The sequence below is a fragment of the Fukomys damarensis genome, unplaced genomic scaffold (assembly GCF_012274545.1).
Source record: "Fukomys damarensis isolate Sample0158 unplaced genomic scaffold, DMR_v1.0_HiC HiC_scaffold_4, whole genome shotgun sequence".
Lineage (NCBI taxonomy): Eukaryota > Metazoa > Chordata > Mammalia > Rodentia > Bathyergidae > Fukomys > Fukomys damarensis.
The window spans coordinates 67396708-67414410 of record NW_022900916.1 but is presented as its reverse complement, the minus strand read 5'-3'; the positions used below and the strand labels follow the sequence as shown (position 1 = coordinate 67414410).

The window sequence follows — 17703 nt, the reverse complement described above, 5'->3', positions numbered from 1 at the left end:
TGTCCCTTAGTCACTGTGCAGCGCCCAGCGGCCAGAGGAGCGAGCAGAGATGATGGGAGGGGAGCTGTGCGTGGCCCGGTCCTGCTGCAGCAGTTGCAGGTGTGGTTGGAAGACAGAGATGGGAGCACGGTGAAGTCCGCAGCAGCGGGAAGATCGGCGAGGTCGCGGCGGGTCCTCCACACTCGCTGGACTGTTCAGACTACCTTGAGACCACGTGAGAGGCAGTGAGGAGATTCAGGCCTGCAGTTGACTCCGTCGGAATCGCGTTCAGTCCAACCCTAGGTGTGTGTGGAGGCTGCAGCCGCCTGAGCATGAGTGGGGCCGAGTTTCTCACTTGAGTGTCGCTGACCCCTGAGCTGGGCGCTTCTTTGCTGCGGTGCTGTTCTGCACACGGTCGGGTATGTCGTGGTGCCCTGGCTTCTCTCTGTGGGCGCCAGTCGTGCCTCACCAGCTCTGGGAGGTGAGAACGTCTCCAGATATTGCCGTATGTCCTCTGGGGAGTAAAATGGCTCTCTGGCTAAGAACCACTGGGTTGGAAGCAAAAAGACACAAAAAATAAGTAGATGAGGGCTGAAGTTAGGCAGAGAGAGTGAGGCTAAGAGGAGACAGTGGGTCCAAGACTTCTTTCTGGTACTGGGGATCGAACTCAGGACCTTGCGCTTGCGAGGCAGGCGGTGGCGTCACTGAGCTAAATCCCTGGCTCTGGATTCAAAACTTCTTATGGCAGGATTGTTGAGAGAGGACACTTAAGGCTTCTGTGGCCCATAGGCTTCTGCCCTTCATCTAGAGAAATTGAGTAAAAAAAACTTCAACCTCTTTATTTCAAATCTGAGACTCATGACACATAGGAGGGTTTCGTAACTCGTCAGCTTCACACAGAATCCCTGGCAAATGATTCCATGTAGATACTGGAGCCATGTCAAGGGTCACTTGTGCCTCTGGCTTGTCCGAACGTCAGGTGTGAACAGAGGAAGGAGGCTTCGATGTCTCTGCTTACCTTTAGTGTTGCTGTCCTCACCTCCGCATCATGGCTCTTGACGTAGGTTCTCGTATGGGAGAATTTCAAGTCACACATTTTGAAATTCACCTACAGGTCAAGGTTGGCAGCCCAAGTTGTCAGGAGATTTGTCGCATTAGGAGTTTTTTTAAAAATCGGTTTGACCTTTGGAAGCTCCATGTCTGTGAGGTCTTGGAAAGGTGCTGGCACCCTGTCCCAGGTGGTGCCATAGGTGGTGGCATCCCTGTCGCCAGGGCTCTCTGAGATCATGATCGCCTGTGTGCCTGACACACTGTTCTCATTCATCCGAGAACCTCCAGTTTCACAAAGACAGCTGCGCAGAGCACTCCTGCCCAGACTGACCCACTGGTGTTTGGGGAGAGTATGTGACCCTGTTCACCCTAAGGACAGCTGAGCGATTAGTGCCGAGGCGGATTGTGCCTGGGTGGAATGAAAACAGAGTCGGTTCCTAGGCACCACTCAGCAACAGGCATGTTTTCAGTGCTCAGCTAGAAGCTGCCCAGTTACTGTGTCCAGGGCAATTACTGCTGGGGAGAAGTTCAGACGAGAAAGGCAAGACATTGGAACAGTGCCACTTCACAGCTTTGAGAATTTCGAAAGAGGAAAAAAGTGAGAGTGGGAATTGTTTTGGGTGAAAATACTATTTTAAAAGTCAATAATTTGAATAAATTCACATGCAAGCAGAGCAAATTCTCCACAGCATAGACAGCAACGTGCTTGTATGTTTTATTGGTGGAGTCCATTTCTCATTGTAGAAGAAAGCTGAATTATGGTAGAGAAGCGCAGTGAAGTTAATCGCATGAGACTTCGTGGCTGGCAGTGCGAACCTGCCGTGAAAGCCGTGCTTGTGTGCTGTGTGCCGCCGCAGTGCCTTCCCCTCGCCCCGGGCAGCGCCTTTCAGGTGCTGTGCAGCTGCTCCCTTCCTACTCTGCGCTGAGGCCGGGAGTTCCTTTTCTCTCTGTCCACTCTCTCAAGTGTCCTCCTGCCAACCTGATGGAGCATTCTCCTTGTTTTCTCCCTCCCTGGAGTTGCGTGAACAGATCTCCCCTCTCCTCGGGGTCTGTTGATTTTCCTTCCTCACCCCTGCCTTCCCCTGGCCCAAGGACGTGGGATGCACGTGAGTGGCTAGGCGTGGCCTTCTGAAAGCTCCCTTTTATGTTATCCCCCGAAACGGTAGGAACTGTTCATGAAGCTCAGGAACCATCTTTCTCCTCTCAGTTACTACTACTTGGGGATGGTGAGTTCACCAGTACCAGCTGCGGTCATGCCTGCCCCGCCACAGGGTTCTGGATTGTTATTTGTTTAATTTCTCGTTATAGCGGTAATACATCATCATCTAAAATTTTTAGGAAGTATAAGAAAGAATACATAAACAGAATAAAGTCACTGCCCAGATTGTCACCCTCCTGGATGCATCGTCAACACCGTAGCAACTTCCTTGCCTGTGCGTTTTAATGTGGTTGTGATCTTCCCGTGTATACAATTTTTTCCATGTATAGACTTTTAAAACTCCTAGTTTGTTTGCTTACTGTTGTATTGCAACAGAGCGGGTTGAAACTATAGAGATGCGCCACAGTCTGAGTCAGATTCGAGTCTGTTTATTGAAAGCCAGAAACTGAGAGGGGCTGCCCAGAAAGAACTCTAAGCCCGGAGAAGTAGTTCGGTTTCTCCTTTTGAACTGTGCTTTCCGTTGGGAAGGGCCCCAGGGGAATTTTTTACAGAAGCAGAGCCATGCCAGGCTAGTGGGGGCAAGAGGAAGTTTCACACCCTGGGTGAGCTATGAAAGGACATCTTGCAGCTGTGCCAAATTTTGTGCCAAACAGGAATTTGGGTGCTTTGTCCAGCGCAGAATGGTGGTGGAGCAAAAGATGGAGTCAGGTTAGCTATCACAGTTGAAAACACTAATGCATGATCATTTGTCAAAGTGAACTATAGGTCAAATGATGAATTAGGAATTCACTTAACTTCAATGCAGACAAAGGCTTAATGCTCTCGCTTTGAAGAAACTCACACAAAGGACAGTTTTAAGCATGGTTTTGACATTGCCTGCCTCAGCTTTTCCATTTAAAGGCAGCCCCAGTGTCCTGCTGCTGACAGCCCCACAGCAGCTGGACTTGCCTCTGTAGTACTTGTTACTTACAGAATCCGTACTCAAAAGTCATTGCCATACCTGTTGAGTTCTAGAATGCAGTTCTGTGGTTTGGGTCAGCTGCTGCCCTCAGTAGGAGATGGTAAGTGCAGCTCAGGGGACTGCAGAGTTACATTTTGCAGTCTCTTTAAAAGCCGTTTGTCTCCCTCTGTGAGCCTTTCCTTGGTGCTGATTTTGTCTTTGGAACTCTAGTTTCTTCTATTTCCGGACAACTGAGATGCTCACCAGCTTCTCTCACTGCAAAGATATCTTTGAAACTGTTAGTATTTCCTGCGCTGTAGGTTAAGTGCATTTCATCTTGCAAAGATTGTGTAGTTTACTTGGCAAGGTACCAACTGGTGCATCCGGCCGTTTCTGTGGTTGGTGATTCCCCGCAGGCGTTCATTGTGTGGAACATGGTATTCCTCAGTATAAACATTGAGAGGCCAGCAGTGCAAGTCTGTTAGTTAATTCTCCACAAATAGTTTATCTTATGAAATTCTCTATTTTTCTCTGTAGGTGTAGTGTAGGTTCAGGTAATTGCTCTATTTCTGCATGAATGCCTTGGCTGGGAGGGGAATACGGCTCTGGTCTTGGCCTCTCTGCAATCAGTGATCACAGACGAGATCCTCTGTCCTCCCTGTCTTCATTTTTCTAGTCTGGAAAATGAGAAAACTGGACTTGAGCAACACTCAGTTTTTTCTAGCTGTGAACTGTGGTTCTTTTGCTGAATGTCAAGGTAAAAAAAAAAAAATCACAGACTATGGCTTGAATTCTTTTCTATGAGAATGGGAACATGGGAACGGGTAGTTTTCATAGAATTAAGGGTTAGAGGAGGCACTGAAGATGGTCCTGAGCAGGGATCAGCAAAGTCCAGCCCATGGCTGGCCCATCTAAAGGCAGCCAGTATTCTTGGGCTTGGATCTGTTTATGTATTTCTGGCCTGGACCTGGCAGTTATATAAATGATTATATAGCTACCTATAAAATAAACACAATTTTGCCTCCTGGCCCACAAAGCTTAGCATTTGCAGTCTGGGCCTTTATAGAAAAAGTTTCCCTACTTGTGCTCTGGCATATCCACTTACAATCCTCCTACAACGGGAAAGCTGGAGATGTGAGACAGTTTGTCCCCATCACACTTGGAGAAGTATTGGGGCTGGACTATGTCCTGGTTCTCACATTCCTGGCCTAGGTATCTTGGATCACTAAGATGACATCTTAGATGACTTAGATGACATCTACATGACTCAACACTTTCTTGCTAAAACAGAACCTGTAACTAAAGAACTACATTTATTTTTCCCCTCCATATGTTTTTTTTTCATTTATATGAATAATCAAAAGAAACAACTTACTAATATAAATGTAGGGAAGCTCTGTGGTTCAGGGAGGAGAGATCCTGTGTATCTGGGGCAGGGTTCAAGCCTTTGGTTCCTGTCACGGTACTCCAGGACCTTAGGACTTCCTGGGATGGCCCTCACTTTGGAATGAGTAAGGTGGAGGCTAGGGACCTAGTATGTGGTCACAAACAGGATTCTCAGGTGGCTAAGCCTGAAGGGAAAACAGACATCCCGCAGGATACCAACTTCCTTTACAGTTAAATTAATTAAGTAAGGAATGGCCCACCCTAGAGCTAGGTCTAATTACTCACTTGCTCACCAGTGTGTTAAGGGTCATAGTCTTACTGGAAGCAGTTCAGTGCTAGGGCTTCTCAAATCACTGTTCCTGCTTAGTTTGGAATTTTGCTAGTTACTTAACAATTAATGGATTTAAAGAGTCTTCTGAGGATGGGTAAACATGCCAGTCATGTGTCTTATGATGGATGTAACCCATTCACAGTCCTTAAAAGCTGGGAGTTGAGCCAGCAGAGAACACCCTGAGCATGACCAGCTATGGCCACTAGAATGTAGTGGGCTTGGCATATGGACAAGTAAACACACCACTTCCTAAAAAAACCACAGCAGGGGAAAAGTGAAAGTATTGCTAAACATACTGTCATAGAGAGCAGAGCTAAGATTCTCTCACTTTTGGAGGTCACAGCTGGTGCAAGAGTTTGTGTCCTAGAACTTCTGTTAGTAGGTTGGCTGCAAGGGTTGAGTAGACATGCTTTAAGAAACTCAGGCTAAAATCGAGGTGGGTTCTCGGAGCATGTCCTTCCTTCTTCTCTCTCCTGAGACTTAGTGTCACCCATGTGGAGTGAAACCTTGGGCAGTGTGTGCTGGTGATGTTCTTTTAGGTGGTCTGTGGCCTCTTGGGTAGGACCTGAAAAAAGACCTAAGTGGTTTGGCACAAGGCTGGTTGCTGAGAGTGACCACTGGGTGTCCATCCAGTGCTGTATTCACAGGGCTGCAGCCTTGTGCTTGATTCTGCTGCTGGCAGATTGGAGCCCCCAGAGCTCTGGCTTTCAGAGCAGGAGCCTTTGCAAGGTGAATTAGGAATCTTTTCAGACTTCCACCAACATTTTGTTTATCACCTTATTGTGTAACTTCTCTTGTGTATGTCTTATAATTACATAATAAATTTTAAAAACTACATGTGTCTAATTCATAAGTAACACACTTGTTAGCAAGTATACACTCTTTTATCTCCAAAAGATTTGGCTCTGACCACATTAGATCTTACCAGTGCATCTGCGCAGAAGTAAAGAAGAGACATGTTTCTGAAGCTCTGAAATCCCTGTTGATACCAAAGCTTCAGATTCCTAAATTAGATGTGAGTCTGTCTGCTCTTGTTACGCTGATGACATGCCACTCGCATGCTTTTGCTCTGTCACTTGGTAAACCACCCCGAGTTACCCGGCACTGCCTTGCCCCTGCCAGGCTGTCTGGTAGGTGCAGTGTCACTCTAACTTAGGCATTCGATGGTGGCCTCCGAGTCCCCAGTTTACAGGGGGGCTGGACTCCACTTAGGCGAACAGAGGACTCAACATTAGTAGGGAAGAGCTGGTGAGAAGAGCTTTGGTTAGAGAGGGCAGGGCTGAGGATCATTCACTCGTTTCATTTGATAGCCATGTACCGTTTCCTGGCACATGCTAGCCATTACCACCACCTACACCTTGCTTCATCTTTTGTTGAACAAGGCAAAATGATATGGAAGCTCCTTCCTACTCTGACTGGCTTTTAATAATTCTGCTCCTAAGTTGTTGCTCTTCTTGACTGTGTCATTGGGTAATCTGCTTGTGCCTCTGAAAGCAGAAGGTGTGGCTATCTTCCTTTCGGTATGGTAAAGAATTGCGGCAACAGGTGAGCGGCACCACGATCTCTAAAAGAAGCAGTCATGTTTTTTTCTTTTTATGAGTTGTGCATTTTCAGCATAAAATCGAAAATTAATAGAATCAAGCTTACAAAGAATACAGTATATCACTGAATGTTTGACCACCTGAAAGAGCCCTTGCTTCCTTTAAAAAATTATTTTATTAGTATGTGGTTGCCATACATAATGATCACACTCATCATAAGGAATTTGTACCTGCACATGATATAGATCAATTCTTTTTTTCCAGTTTCCCTCCCTTTATTTCAACCCTTCATCCCCTCCCCATTTACAAAAACTTTGTTTCCATTTTTTCCCCTTTCATTCTCTTTTTTTTAGTCCCTTTTTCCTTTTTTCACCCCCACCATTTGAACAAGTTCTTCCTACTTCTGAAAACATAATCCTCCATTTTGCTCCTTATTTACCCTTTGGGTGTCTTACACAAGAGAAATAATGTGACATTTAAGCTTGCATGTCTGATTTATTTCACTTAAAATTATGGTCTCCAGGTGCATCCATTTACCTGAAAATGTCTCAAGTAGTTTAGCCTTTTTATGGCCGATTAAAAACCACATTGTCTTTATCCATTCATTTGTTGATGGGCATCTGGGCTCTTTCCAGGATTTAGCTACTACAAACTGTGCCACTGTAAACATGGGTGTGCATATATCGCTGTGGTGTGATTCTTTTAACTCCTGTGGGAAGATGCCTAGAAGGGGAATAGCTGGGTCAAATGGAACCTCTAGTTTCAGGTTTTCGAGGAACCTCTACACTGATTTCCGTAGTGGCTGCACCAGTCTACAGTCCTCCAACAGCAGAGAAGGGTTCCTTTTGACACTTCTCAGATAGAGAAGTACAAACAGCATACAGATATATGAAAAAAAGATTCAACATCTCAACATCACTGATCATTCGTGAAATGCAAATTAAAACAACACAGACTATCTCACTCCAGAAAGAATGGCTGTCATCAAGAAGTCAACCAATAGCAAATGCGGGCAGGGCTACGGGGACAAAGGAACACTTGCTTCCTTTAAGAAGTTGTCTTCTCTTACAAGAGAAGTCCAGCTGGGAACTTTTTAAACCCCCGAGTCTGCACTTCAACGTTAGAGGTGTAACATGGGTGTATGCTTCAGCTGAGAGGGAATAAACAGGTGTTAAAGGTGATTGATAACCTGAACGTGGACTGGGACTTTCGCCACTACAGAAAGGAGTACTCTCGTTCAAACATGCAATATCTTTTGTGGCCCAGCCAGCCCCTCACTGATCCTGTGGCCACAGCTGAACTATTGGCCTCTACACACAGGTGTGGCCTCCCCGTAATTCCAAGACCAGTTCTACCCTAAACTTGGAGGAATCAGAAAAGCCCAAGCCTAGCCTTCCGATTGGGCCCTCTGTGCTGCTCCGTCCGTTGCTGTGTCCAGCCTCCTGGCCCTTGTGAGGCCAACTGCACAGCCTGACTTCCTTTCTGGAGTCCTCATGGGCCCTGTGCTCCACTGTCCCACAGCGTGGCCTGTCCCTCTCCCACGCTGGGCTGTTTCTGGCCCAGTGGTCAGGGCCTTGTCCCCATTTGCTGTGGTCTTGCGTGGTCTCCTTTCTTGCTGTTTCCCCTGGAACCATTTCCTACTCCCTCCTCTCCAGTGTCTGTGTTTCCTCCATTCTGCCTGGAATATGCTGTGCTTATTACCTCCTCAGACCCTTGGTGTGAGCTGATTCTAAATCCAGAAGATCTTTCTTCTGGTCCTTGTGTAGCTGACTGTTTTTGTCTTTAAGTCTTAGCTAGAATTTCAGCTCCTTGGGAGGTCTCTGATGAGTGTACAGTTCCTAACCATTTGTTTTCTCCCATGCCACCTCCCTGTTTTATTTTCCTCAGAGCACTTGGCACTGTCAAATATGTATGCGAGCCTTCATTTGCTTTCCTGTTTATTAACTATCTCTGCTGACTGATAGGTCACTTCCACGGAGGCCAGGACTTTGCCCACCTCACCTCATCCTGGGCACTTAGGGATATTTGGCTGTCAAATAGGAACTAAATAATACTTGCTGAGTTGGTGAGCAGAATAATAGACAAATAAATAACCAGGATAGAATTTAAAAGAAAGCTTACTAGTAGAATATTCTCCTGGGTTTAAACCAAGCATTTTCTTTCCTCTTGGTTTGCTTTTACCGTGAAATCAAAAGCAATACCTTAGTCACCTTGCACAATTTTGAAAATATAGAAAAACACAAAATATAAAGCCACTTGTAATACTTGATCTTCAAGGCTTGAAGATCCTATATGACAGGTCCCCCAAGTCGGACCCCCACCCAAGCGGACCAGCTACCCACATCCACAGGAGCACAGAGATAGCAAGAAGCCAGCAGCCGCCCTGCTGCCCTCACCACCGTCTTGTTTATCAGCCAGCCCCAGGACCACCCTCCAGGGGACTCTAAAATTTTCCATCCTCTTGAGCAGTTCCCCCTTCCCTACCTAAATTGCCCCATATAACCACGAGCACCCTCCCCTCAGGCCAACAGTCTTCTCGCCCTTGGCCCATCTGCACCCAGGTGGCAATAAACTCATTGCATGTTGTTCAGACCTTGGTGCAAGCTTGGTACAAGCTTGGTGCAAACCTTAGTGGTCTCAATCATGCCTTGGTCTGACCTTACACTATATATGTTTTTTCTTTTTAATTGAGTTTATTGGTACATTTTAGTGATACAGTACAGTTAAATTCATTGTTAGGATCTTGTACCTCTCCATGACAGGTCTTGGTTCTCGTTTTTTTTCCCCTTGTCCCTGCCCTCCCTTCACCCCTCCTCTCCTCCCCGCTTACAAAGACTTTATTTCCATCTTTTCATTTTCTCACATTTTTTCTTTTCCCTTATTACCCTTCCCCTACCCATCCCACCTTCCCTACACCTTTAGACCTTTTTTTCTTCCCATTTCACAATGTCAGTCATCTCATTAGAATCTTATGTACTATTACAGTTTATTCACACCAGAGAAACTATTCGGTATTTACACGTGTGACTTACTTATTTCACTTAGGAGTATATCCTCAATATGTATCCATTTTCCTATGAATGACTCTATTTTCTCATTCTTTATGGCTGAGTAGTATTCCATTTTATAGAAAAACCACATCTTCTTTATCCAGTTTCCAACTGATGGGCAAATAGGCTGTTTCCATGTTTTAGCTATTACAAACTGTGCTGCTATAAACATAGGTGCACATATGTCACTGTGATATGATTCTTTTAATTCTTTTGGAAAGATACCCAGCAGAGGGATGGCTGGATCAAATGGAAACTCTAGTCCTGGCTCTTTGAGGTATCTCCATATTGATTTCCATAGTGGTTGCACCAGTCTGCACTGCCACCAACAATGGAGAAGGGTTCCTTTCTCCCCACAACCCCACCAACATTTGTTATTGATTGATTTCTTGATAGCAGCCATTCTTTGTGGGGTGAGGTGGAATCTCAGTGTTGTTTTCATCTGCATCTCTCGAATGACCAGTGATGTGGAATTTTTTTTCATATATTTACTTGCTGTTTTTACTTCTTTGTCTGAGAAATGTCATTTCATTTCAGGTGCCCATTTTTGAATTGGGTCTTTATATTGGGGGGGGCCTGATTGTTTTGAGTTATTTATATATTCTAGATAATAGTCCTTTGTCTGAGGAACAGCTGGTAAAACATTTTTTCCCACATTGTAGGTTGTCTCTGTTGATGGTTTCTTTTGCAGTGCAGAAGCTTTTTAATAAGATGAGATCCCAGTTGTTGATTCTTTCTGCTAGTTCTCGTGCTACTGAGGATTTGTTCATAAAGTCTTTTCCTATGCCAATGTCTTCGAGAGTTCTGCCTAACTTATCTTCCAGCAAGCTTAGTGTTTCTGTGTTAATGTTTAGATCCTTAATCCACTTGGATTTTAATTTAGTGCATGGTGAAAGATATGGGTCCAATTTTAATCTTTGGCAGGTTGACATCCAGTTTTTCCAACACTATTTATTGAAGAGGCTATCTTTCCTCCACTGAGGATGGTCAGCTCCTTTGTCAAAGATGGGGTAGCTGAGTACATCTGGAATTGTTTTTGTGTCTTCCAATCTGTTTCACTGATCCTCAGGTCTGTTTCTTTGCCAGTACCATGCTGTTTTTATCACAGTGGCTTTGTAATATTGTTTCAAATTGGGAGTTGTTATACCCGGTGCCATGTGTCTGTTGCCTAGGATGGCTTTTGCTATTCTAGGTCTCTTATGGTTCCAAATAAATTTTTGGATTCTTTTTTCTAGTTCTGTGAAGTATAGCATTCGAATTTCAATTGGCATTGCATTGAATATGTATAGGAGTTTTGGTAGGATGGCCATTTTCACTACACTATATATTTTTAATAATTAAATTTTAACAAAAATATTGGAGATGCTATTTTAGAATCTGCCTTTTTATCTCACAATAGAACATGAATGTTTCCTCTTCACATGAATTGTTCTACCATGATTTTTTTTTTCGGTGAATATATTATTTCACACATAGATCGATACAAGTATCTCTTACCCCCTGCCACATCACCTTAAATTATTTATAGGAATGTTTTTCATTATGGCCTTGCAAAAACTGGATAAAGTGAGTCTTTAAAGTCTGCTGATTTCAGACAAAACCTAGAGTATCTGGACATTTTTCTCACATTTAAAATTTTTTGTTCTTTTCCTTGCTGAGCAGTAAGTAACTGGAGTGCAAGAGAGATGCCTTTGCTGTGGACACTAAGTGGATGCACTGGGTCCTACAGCCGTAGCTTCTAGGTCTTATCTCAGCAGCAACAGAAGTTCACAGTCGCACAAGAGCCTGGATTTCCCCACAGGCATACACAGGTGCCCTGTTTCCTAATACTATTTTCGAAGCTCTTTCAATGTATGGAGGGGAAAATCAGAGCTCCATTATGTATGCAGACTAATTTAATTGCCTTTACTCAGAGAGTAATAATTGGTCTGTAATAGTAACTTGTCCCTGGAGGGAAGGGACCGAAATAATAAAGCAAAAGTGTTGGGAAAACAAATCCATGCTGGATAGAGACGAAGGAGGTAGATTCTTGTTCGAAAAAATTACACACAAACCAAAGGAAGCTGTTTTGATGGGAGCTGGGGCGGGGGCAGCATTATCTGGCAGGGAAACTGGGTACCACACTGGTTTCTGAGAAAACTTCACTGTCCAGAGAGGGTCTGAGGGATCCATGTGCTCCAGCATCATTTAACGGGGACGTTCATTTATCAGGGACATTTAAGCTGTCATTTAACCAGGATAGAAGAAAAGCACTGTTTCTGTGGAAGGAAGAATCTGAATTACAAATAGCCTTGGTCAGCAAGACGTTTTAAATTTTCTTTTGAGGGAATTCTTCATGTGTGTTTCTGAAGAATGCACTACAGTTTTAAAATTCCTAGTCCATGTCTGATACCTCTTGGGAATATTTTTACCTGGTTTTATCTGTGGGCAGATATGGAAACTTCCCTTCCTGTTACTACCACTGCCATAGTGGGGCAAACTCAGGTTTTGAGGCCCCACTTTGATTCATGGGATTTTAGAATGCCTTTGACCTTTAAGGGTGTTGCTTCTAGAAAGGAGAGGGGCGATCATTGTGCTGCATAATCTCTGGGTGGTGAGGGACATTCAGTGTATACAACAGTGTAAATATTGTTATATATATGTACAGGTACACATGTGTATATGTATATATGCATTCAATGCATATATTTAATGTCTTCCTACTTTGAGTTTGCAGTTAGCTAAAATTTCAGTGAGACTCTAACTATTTTAACTAATGACTGAATCCATTATATCTGTGAAATCTGTTATCAAAACATGAAGTTCATGATATTGATGATAATATAATCATAATTAGCATCTTTTAAGTACCTCCATATCAGGCAGCCAGTCATGTAAATGCAAGTATTGTCGGTGTTTTGCAGATAGAAAATTGCATTTAATCAAGCTGATACAATGTTCCATAGATGACAGGCTGGTCGTGTAGATTTTTCAGACCAACACTACTGTTTCTTTAATACCTGGGGAGAACTCACAAGTAATGACACCTGAAAGGGACTGGCAGTTGACAGAAGGAAGAGAATCATTCTCTTGAAAATCCTGCCTTCCTCTTTTAACAGTTCAGAGGGACCAAAGAAGGGGCGTTACTGAAAAAAAAAAGTCACTACTATCATTGAGTAATTTGCTGCCAGACACTGATCTGAGCTATTACCCTCGAAGGCACTGCTGGTTAACAACAAGCTTAGAATAACAAGGTTATTTTACAGTTATTAGAATCATTGCATTATTAAAATTAATTGTACTATATGTTCCTTTTTTAAAATGTGGCTTGTAAAGTATTTTTTGTGTTCTTTTCTAGAACATAATAAAGGCTCAATAGAGACTTTTAAAAGAAATCACAGTAGGTAGGTCACTTCTCCATGGTGACGTTACACACTTGTCTGTATCATCTGGGACATTTGATTCATGGGGCACTGAGAGACATTTTGAGGGTCTTCTCATTCAGATGCTTTAGAGAAGGCTGGGTAAGGATTAGCCACAAGGTTTCATTGTTCCTTAGCAGAGCAAGTGCAGAGTTTAAAATAGTTCCCCTTCCCCCTTCCTGCCCCGCGCCTGTCCCTCTGAGTTATTTCTGCTGGCTACTTTAGGAGGCTGACATCTGACTCACCGTCAGCGCGCCTGCCCAGCGCTGGTCCTTTGAAGCAGAATGGGCGGTTAGTGGCAGGGGAAGGTCAGAGCCGCTATGACTGGTGGTGCCTGCTCCGGGCGTGAAGGCAGCAGAGACCTGGGAGGATCAGAGGTTCCAGGATGGCCAAATGCTTGGTCAAGATCCAGACTCGCCGGAGCCTCCACCTGCACATGGTGAACCACTGCGATGGTAATGTGTTCGTGCGGCTGCTGAGACATGGCTCCAAGGTCACAGCTCGAAACGCTGGTATGTGCCAAGTCCCTGCACCTGGAGCGGTGTGTGGCTTCCAGCGCCCACTCACGCTGGCTCCGAGAGAGGCCGAGGGTGAATGGATGCGCCATGGGAGCTCTGATAAGGATGGGCAGGGAGAGGAGCGAGCTGGCAGGAAGGAGAGTGAGTGGGAACCTGCGGCGGGATGGGAGGTGTGTCCCCGGTTCGGGAAGCGGCATCGTGAATCGCGTTCGGGAGGCAGGAGGGGTCTGCTTCTCCAGGCCGCCTGGTAACAAGATGATGGGTGGGCAGATGGGTGGGCAGACCTCCTGGTTTAAAGGTCTCAGATCTGCTGTGTGCCTGCAGCGGGAGGTGCATTAAGCTCCTCTTTTCTCAATGTGGAACTTTTACTAAACTATCAGCTAAAGATGCAGGAGCAAACTGTGACCTCTTTCCAGTTCCTTGTAAATATCATGTTGCTTTTTACGGGCCTTGAGACAAATAGGAATTGAAATGGAAATTTCAAGTCAGATCCTAGGGCAGTAAAGAAGCTGTGGTTCTGTGGCTTTCACCAGTTGATTAAAGTGAAATATATTCTCAGAAATGTCAGAAATACTGTATCTTATGTATATGTGTGGAATTGACTTATAAGTGAATTAAGGGAAATTCATTCTATAATGGTGCCCCAGTTCACCAGTGCTTTGATTTGTGAGCAGTTTCATTTCTAAACAGAAGCATTTGGCAGAATTTTGTTTTGGTTTGTGAACTCCCATCAGGTGACAAGCACAACCAAGGCCATCTTTCCCCATGAACACAAACGTGGCCATCTTTTCCAGAATCATGGAATGAATTAAATCTGTGAACCAAGATACTACTGTATTTGTATGATGACACAAGTAATACATGAAGCGTTCTTGTCGTAAGACTTACAGGCGCAAATATATGGAATATTTTCCTCTACCCTAATGCTTGCAATAGCCAATCTATGATTGTTGTTGCTTAAATTTATTTTTTATGGATGGGCTTGTTCTAGGTATTTTATAACTCATTCATTCACTTAATTATATAACTGGAGGGACTTTCATATAGTACATATTAATATACATTTTTAGAAACAGCCAAATACTGTTGTTATGTACTGTAGAGATACAGTAATTCACTTAGTCAATAAGTTATTGTTGGAAATTAATATTTCTTATTTTGGGCAATAACAGAATGCTGCACGAATGTGGAAGAAGGCATTTCTCTGAGATAGATTCTTAAAAGTATAATTTTATTTCTGTTGTAGTTTTCATATTTTCCTTAAAGGTTGTTGGAATAATCTGAGCATTAATCCTGACTTTTACATGTTAACTTTTTAAAAAATCATTAAATTTATTGATATAATTTAGGTAGAGAGTACAGTGACATTCATCATTGGGATCTTGTACCTTTAGGTGATGTATCTTGGTTCATGTTCCCTTGCCCTCCCTTCACCCTTCCTTATTTACAAAGACTTTGTTTCCATTTTTTACTTTTCTCATATTGTTTCTTTTCCCTTCTTACCTTTCCCTACCTCTCCCACTTCCCCTACTCCTTTAGACCTTTTCTTCATATTACACAATATCAATTATACATTTTGATCCTTATTTACACTTTCAGTTTTTCTCACCAGAGAAACTATTTGGTCTTTTTACATGTCCTATTTATTTCATGTGAGAGTATGGCCTCAATGTGCATCCACTTAGCTATAAATGTCTCTAGTTTCTCATTCTTTATGGCTGACTAGTACTCCACTTTATAGAAAAAACACATCTTTATCCAGTCTCCAGTTGATGGGCAATTGGGCTGTTTCCAAATTTTAGCTGTTATAAACTGTGCTGCTATAAACATGGGTGTACATATATCACTGTGGTATGATTCTTTTAATTCTTTTTGGGAAGATACCCAGCAGAGGAATAGCTGGGTCAAATGGGACCTTTAGTCCCAGCTCTTTGAGGTGTCTCCATATTGATTTCAATAGTGGTTGCACCAGTCTGCACTCCCACCAACAATAGAGAAGGATTCCTATCTCCCCACACCCCCACCAGCATTTATTTTTGTTGATTTCTTGATAGCAGCCATTCTTTGTGGGGTTAGGTGGAATCTCAGTGTTGTTTTTATCTGCATCTTTTGAATGACCAATGATGTTGAACATTTTTTCATATGTTTCTTTGCTGCTTTTACTTCTTTATCTGAAAAATACCTATACATTTCAGATGCCCATTTTTGAATTAGGTTTTTATATTTGAGGCATCTGAGTTTTTGCATTCTTTATATATTTTAGGTAGTAGACCTTTGTCTGAGGAACAGCTGGTAAAAATTTTTTCCCACATTGTAGGTTGTCTCTTAGCTCTGTTGGTGGTTTCTCTTGCGGTGCAGAATCTTTTTAAAAATATGAGATCCCAGTTGTTGATTCTTTATGCTAGTTCCTGAGCTACTAAGGATTTTTTTCATAAAGTCTTTTCCTGTCAATGGCCTAGAGAGTTCTACCTAACTTATCTTCCAGCAAGTTTAGTGTTTCTGTTTTAATATTTAAATCTCTAATCCACTTGTATTTTGGTTTAGTGGATGGCAAAGGACAGGGGTCTATTTTTAATCTTTGACAAGTTGAAATCAGTTTTTCCAACACCATTTATTAAAGAGGCTATCTTTCCTCCAGTGAGGATGGCTGGCTCCATTGTCAAAAGATGAGGTAGCAGAGTGTTTCTCAAGTTGTTTCTGAATCTTCTAATCTATCCCACTTATCCTCAGGTCTGTTTCTTTGCCAGTACCATGCTATTTTTATCACAGTAGCTTTGTAGTATAATTTCAAGTTGGGGATTGTGATACCCACTGTCATGTCTCTGTTAACTTTTTTCTCCTATTGGGTTCTTGGGTTTCATCTTTTTAAAAAAATGTTGAGTTTGTGACACAGGCATGTTTTATATGTACACACAACTTTTCTATGTGTAGACTACTTAATTTTTGTATAAGATTTATTTTTAATGTTTGTTTCCCTCATGCAGAGGTTATACAGGTATTTTTCATATGTTTTTCATAATGGATACATTAGCTTGAACTGTATGAAATTACTGATAATCAACTCCTTTTTACCTACAAAAATGGCACATTAATGTGGCCTCTAATTTTTCTCATATACTGGGGTTTGAACCCAGGGCCTTCATTCTGTACTACATCCTGAGGCATTTTTATTTATTTTGAGACCGGATCTTACTAGGTTATGCAGGCTGGGCTTGCACTTGTAATAATCCTGTCTCTGCCTCCCAAAGTGCTGGGTTCACAAGCATGCACTGCCTCAACCCCCTTCTAATATTGATTGTAGCTTAATTTCTAAACTTCTTTGGAATTGTCATGATTATATATTACCACGGTTATATGATGCAGGGACATACCTTTATCCCCAACTGCTTACCAATTTTAACAAAACTGTTCATCATAAACAAATTTCTTTTATATTCAAGAGTATTTTCTAAGCTGTGTACTTTAATATTTCTGCTCCATTAGTAACTTTGGAGTATAATTTTGATATTATTTAGATAGTAAAATTTTCCCTGTTGATTTTGTAATATTTTTTTATTTTTAGAGCCCTTTTAGTTTTACATACAATTAAGAGGAATTCCAATATTTCTCCATGCCTCGTGCATCCCCACCAGAGCAGGACACCATGGTAGTGGATGGACCTGCCCAGCACGTCATGCTCACCTGTGTTTATGGCTTGCACCAGGCTTCATTCTGTGTGCCATGCATCTGCGGATCTGGACGAATGTGTCCACCGTTACGGAGTCATAGAGCATGGTTTCACGGCATTAAAATCCTCTCTGCTTCTCCTGTTCATCTTTCCCAACCCCTTCCTCCGTAACCGCTGATCTTTCCCTGCCTTCATAGCTTTGTGTTTTGCAGCGTGTCCTATGGTTAAAGCCACACAGTATATAGTCCATTCAGACCGCCTCCTTTCACTTAGTCCTATGCAGCTAAGATCCTTTGAATGCCTTTCCATGGTGTCTTCTTTTAGCACTGGATAATATTCCATTGTCTGGGTGTACTCTAGTTTTTCCCTTTTTTTTTTACTATTGGTGTGTGATTTCTCCATTTATCTTTTTAAAAAATGAGCTGACCTTTGTATTGAAATTGCAGTGAATTTCAGATTAATGAAAAGAAAGCTGAATTTTGAAGCTATTCAGGCATCCTATTCGAGAACATCAATATTTCTTCACTGGTTGAGATTTATGTTACTCAGTAGGGCTTTAACATTGTCTCATGCAAATTTTGTGTATTTCTTATCATGGATATTCCCGGGGTTTTTTATGGCTATTTTCATATTCATTTGTGCATTTATCTTTTTTTTTTTTTTTTTTTTTTTTTTTTTTTT

General features: G+C 42.7%; 1 protein-coding gene across 3 annotated transcripts in view; it reads left to right on the top strand.

The window, feature by feature from the left end:
• Positions 1 to 17703, top strand: part of Frmd3 (FERM domain containing 3) — a 129692-nt gene that overhangs the window by 94706 nt on the left and 17283 nt on the right. The window contains exon 1 of one of the 3 annotated variants that reach the window (XM_033758705.1): positions 12936 to 13349. The exons of the other annotated variants lie outside the window; for them this stretch is intronic. Coding sequence (XP_033614596.1) covers positions 13223 to 13349 — 127 coding nt within the window. The 5' untranslated portion in view covers positions 12936 to 13222. Of the gene's footprint in view, positions 1 to 12935; positions 13350 to 17703 lie in introns of those variants that run through there. 3 annotated transcript variants of the gene reach the window in all.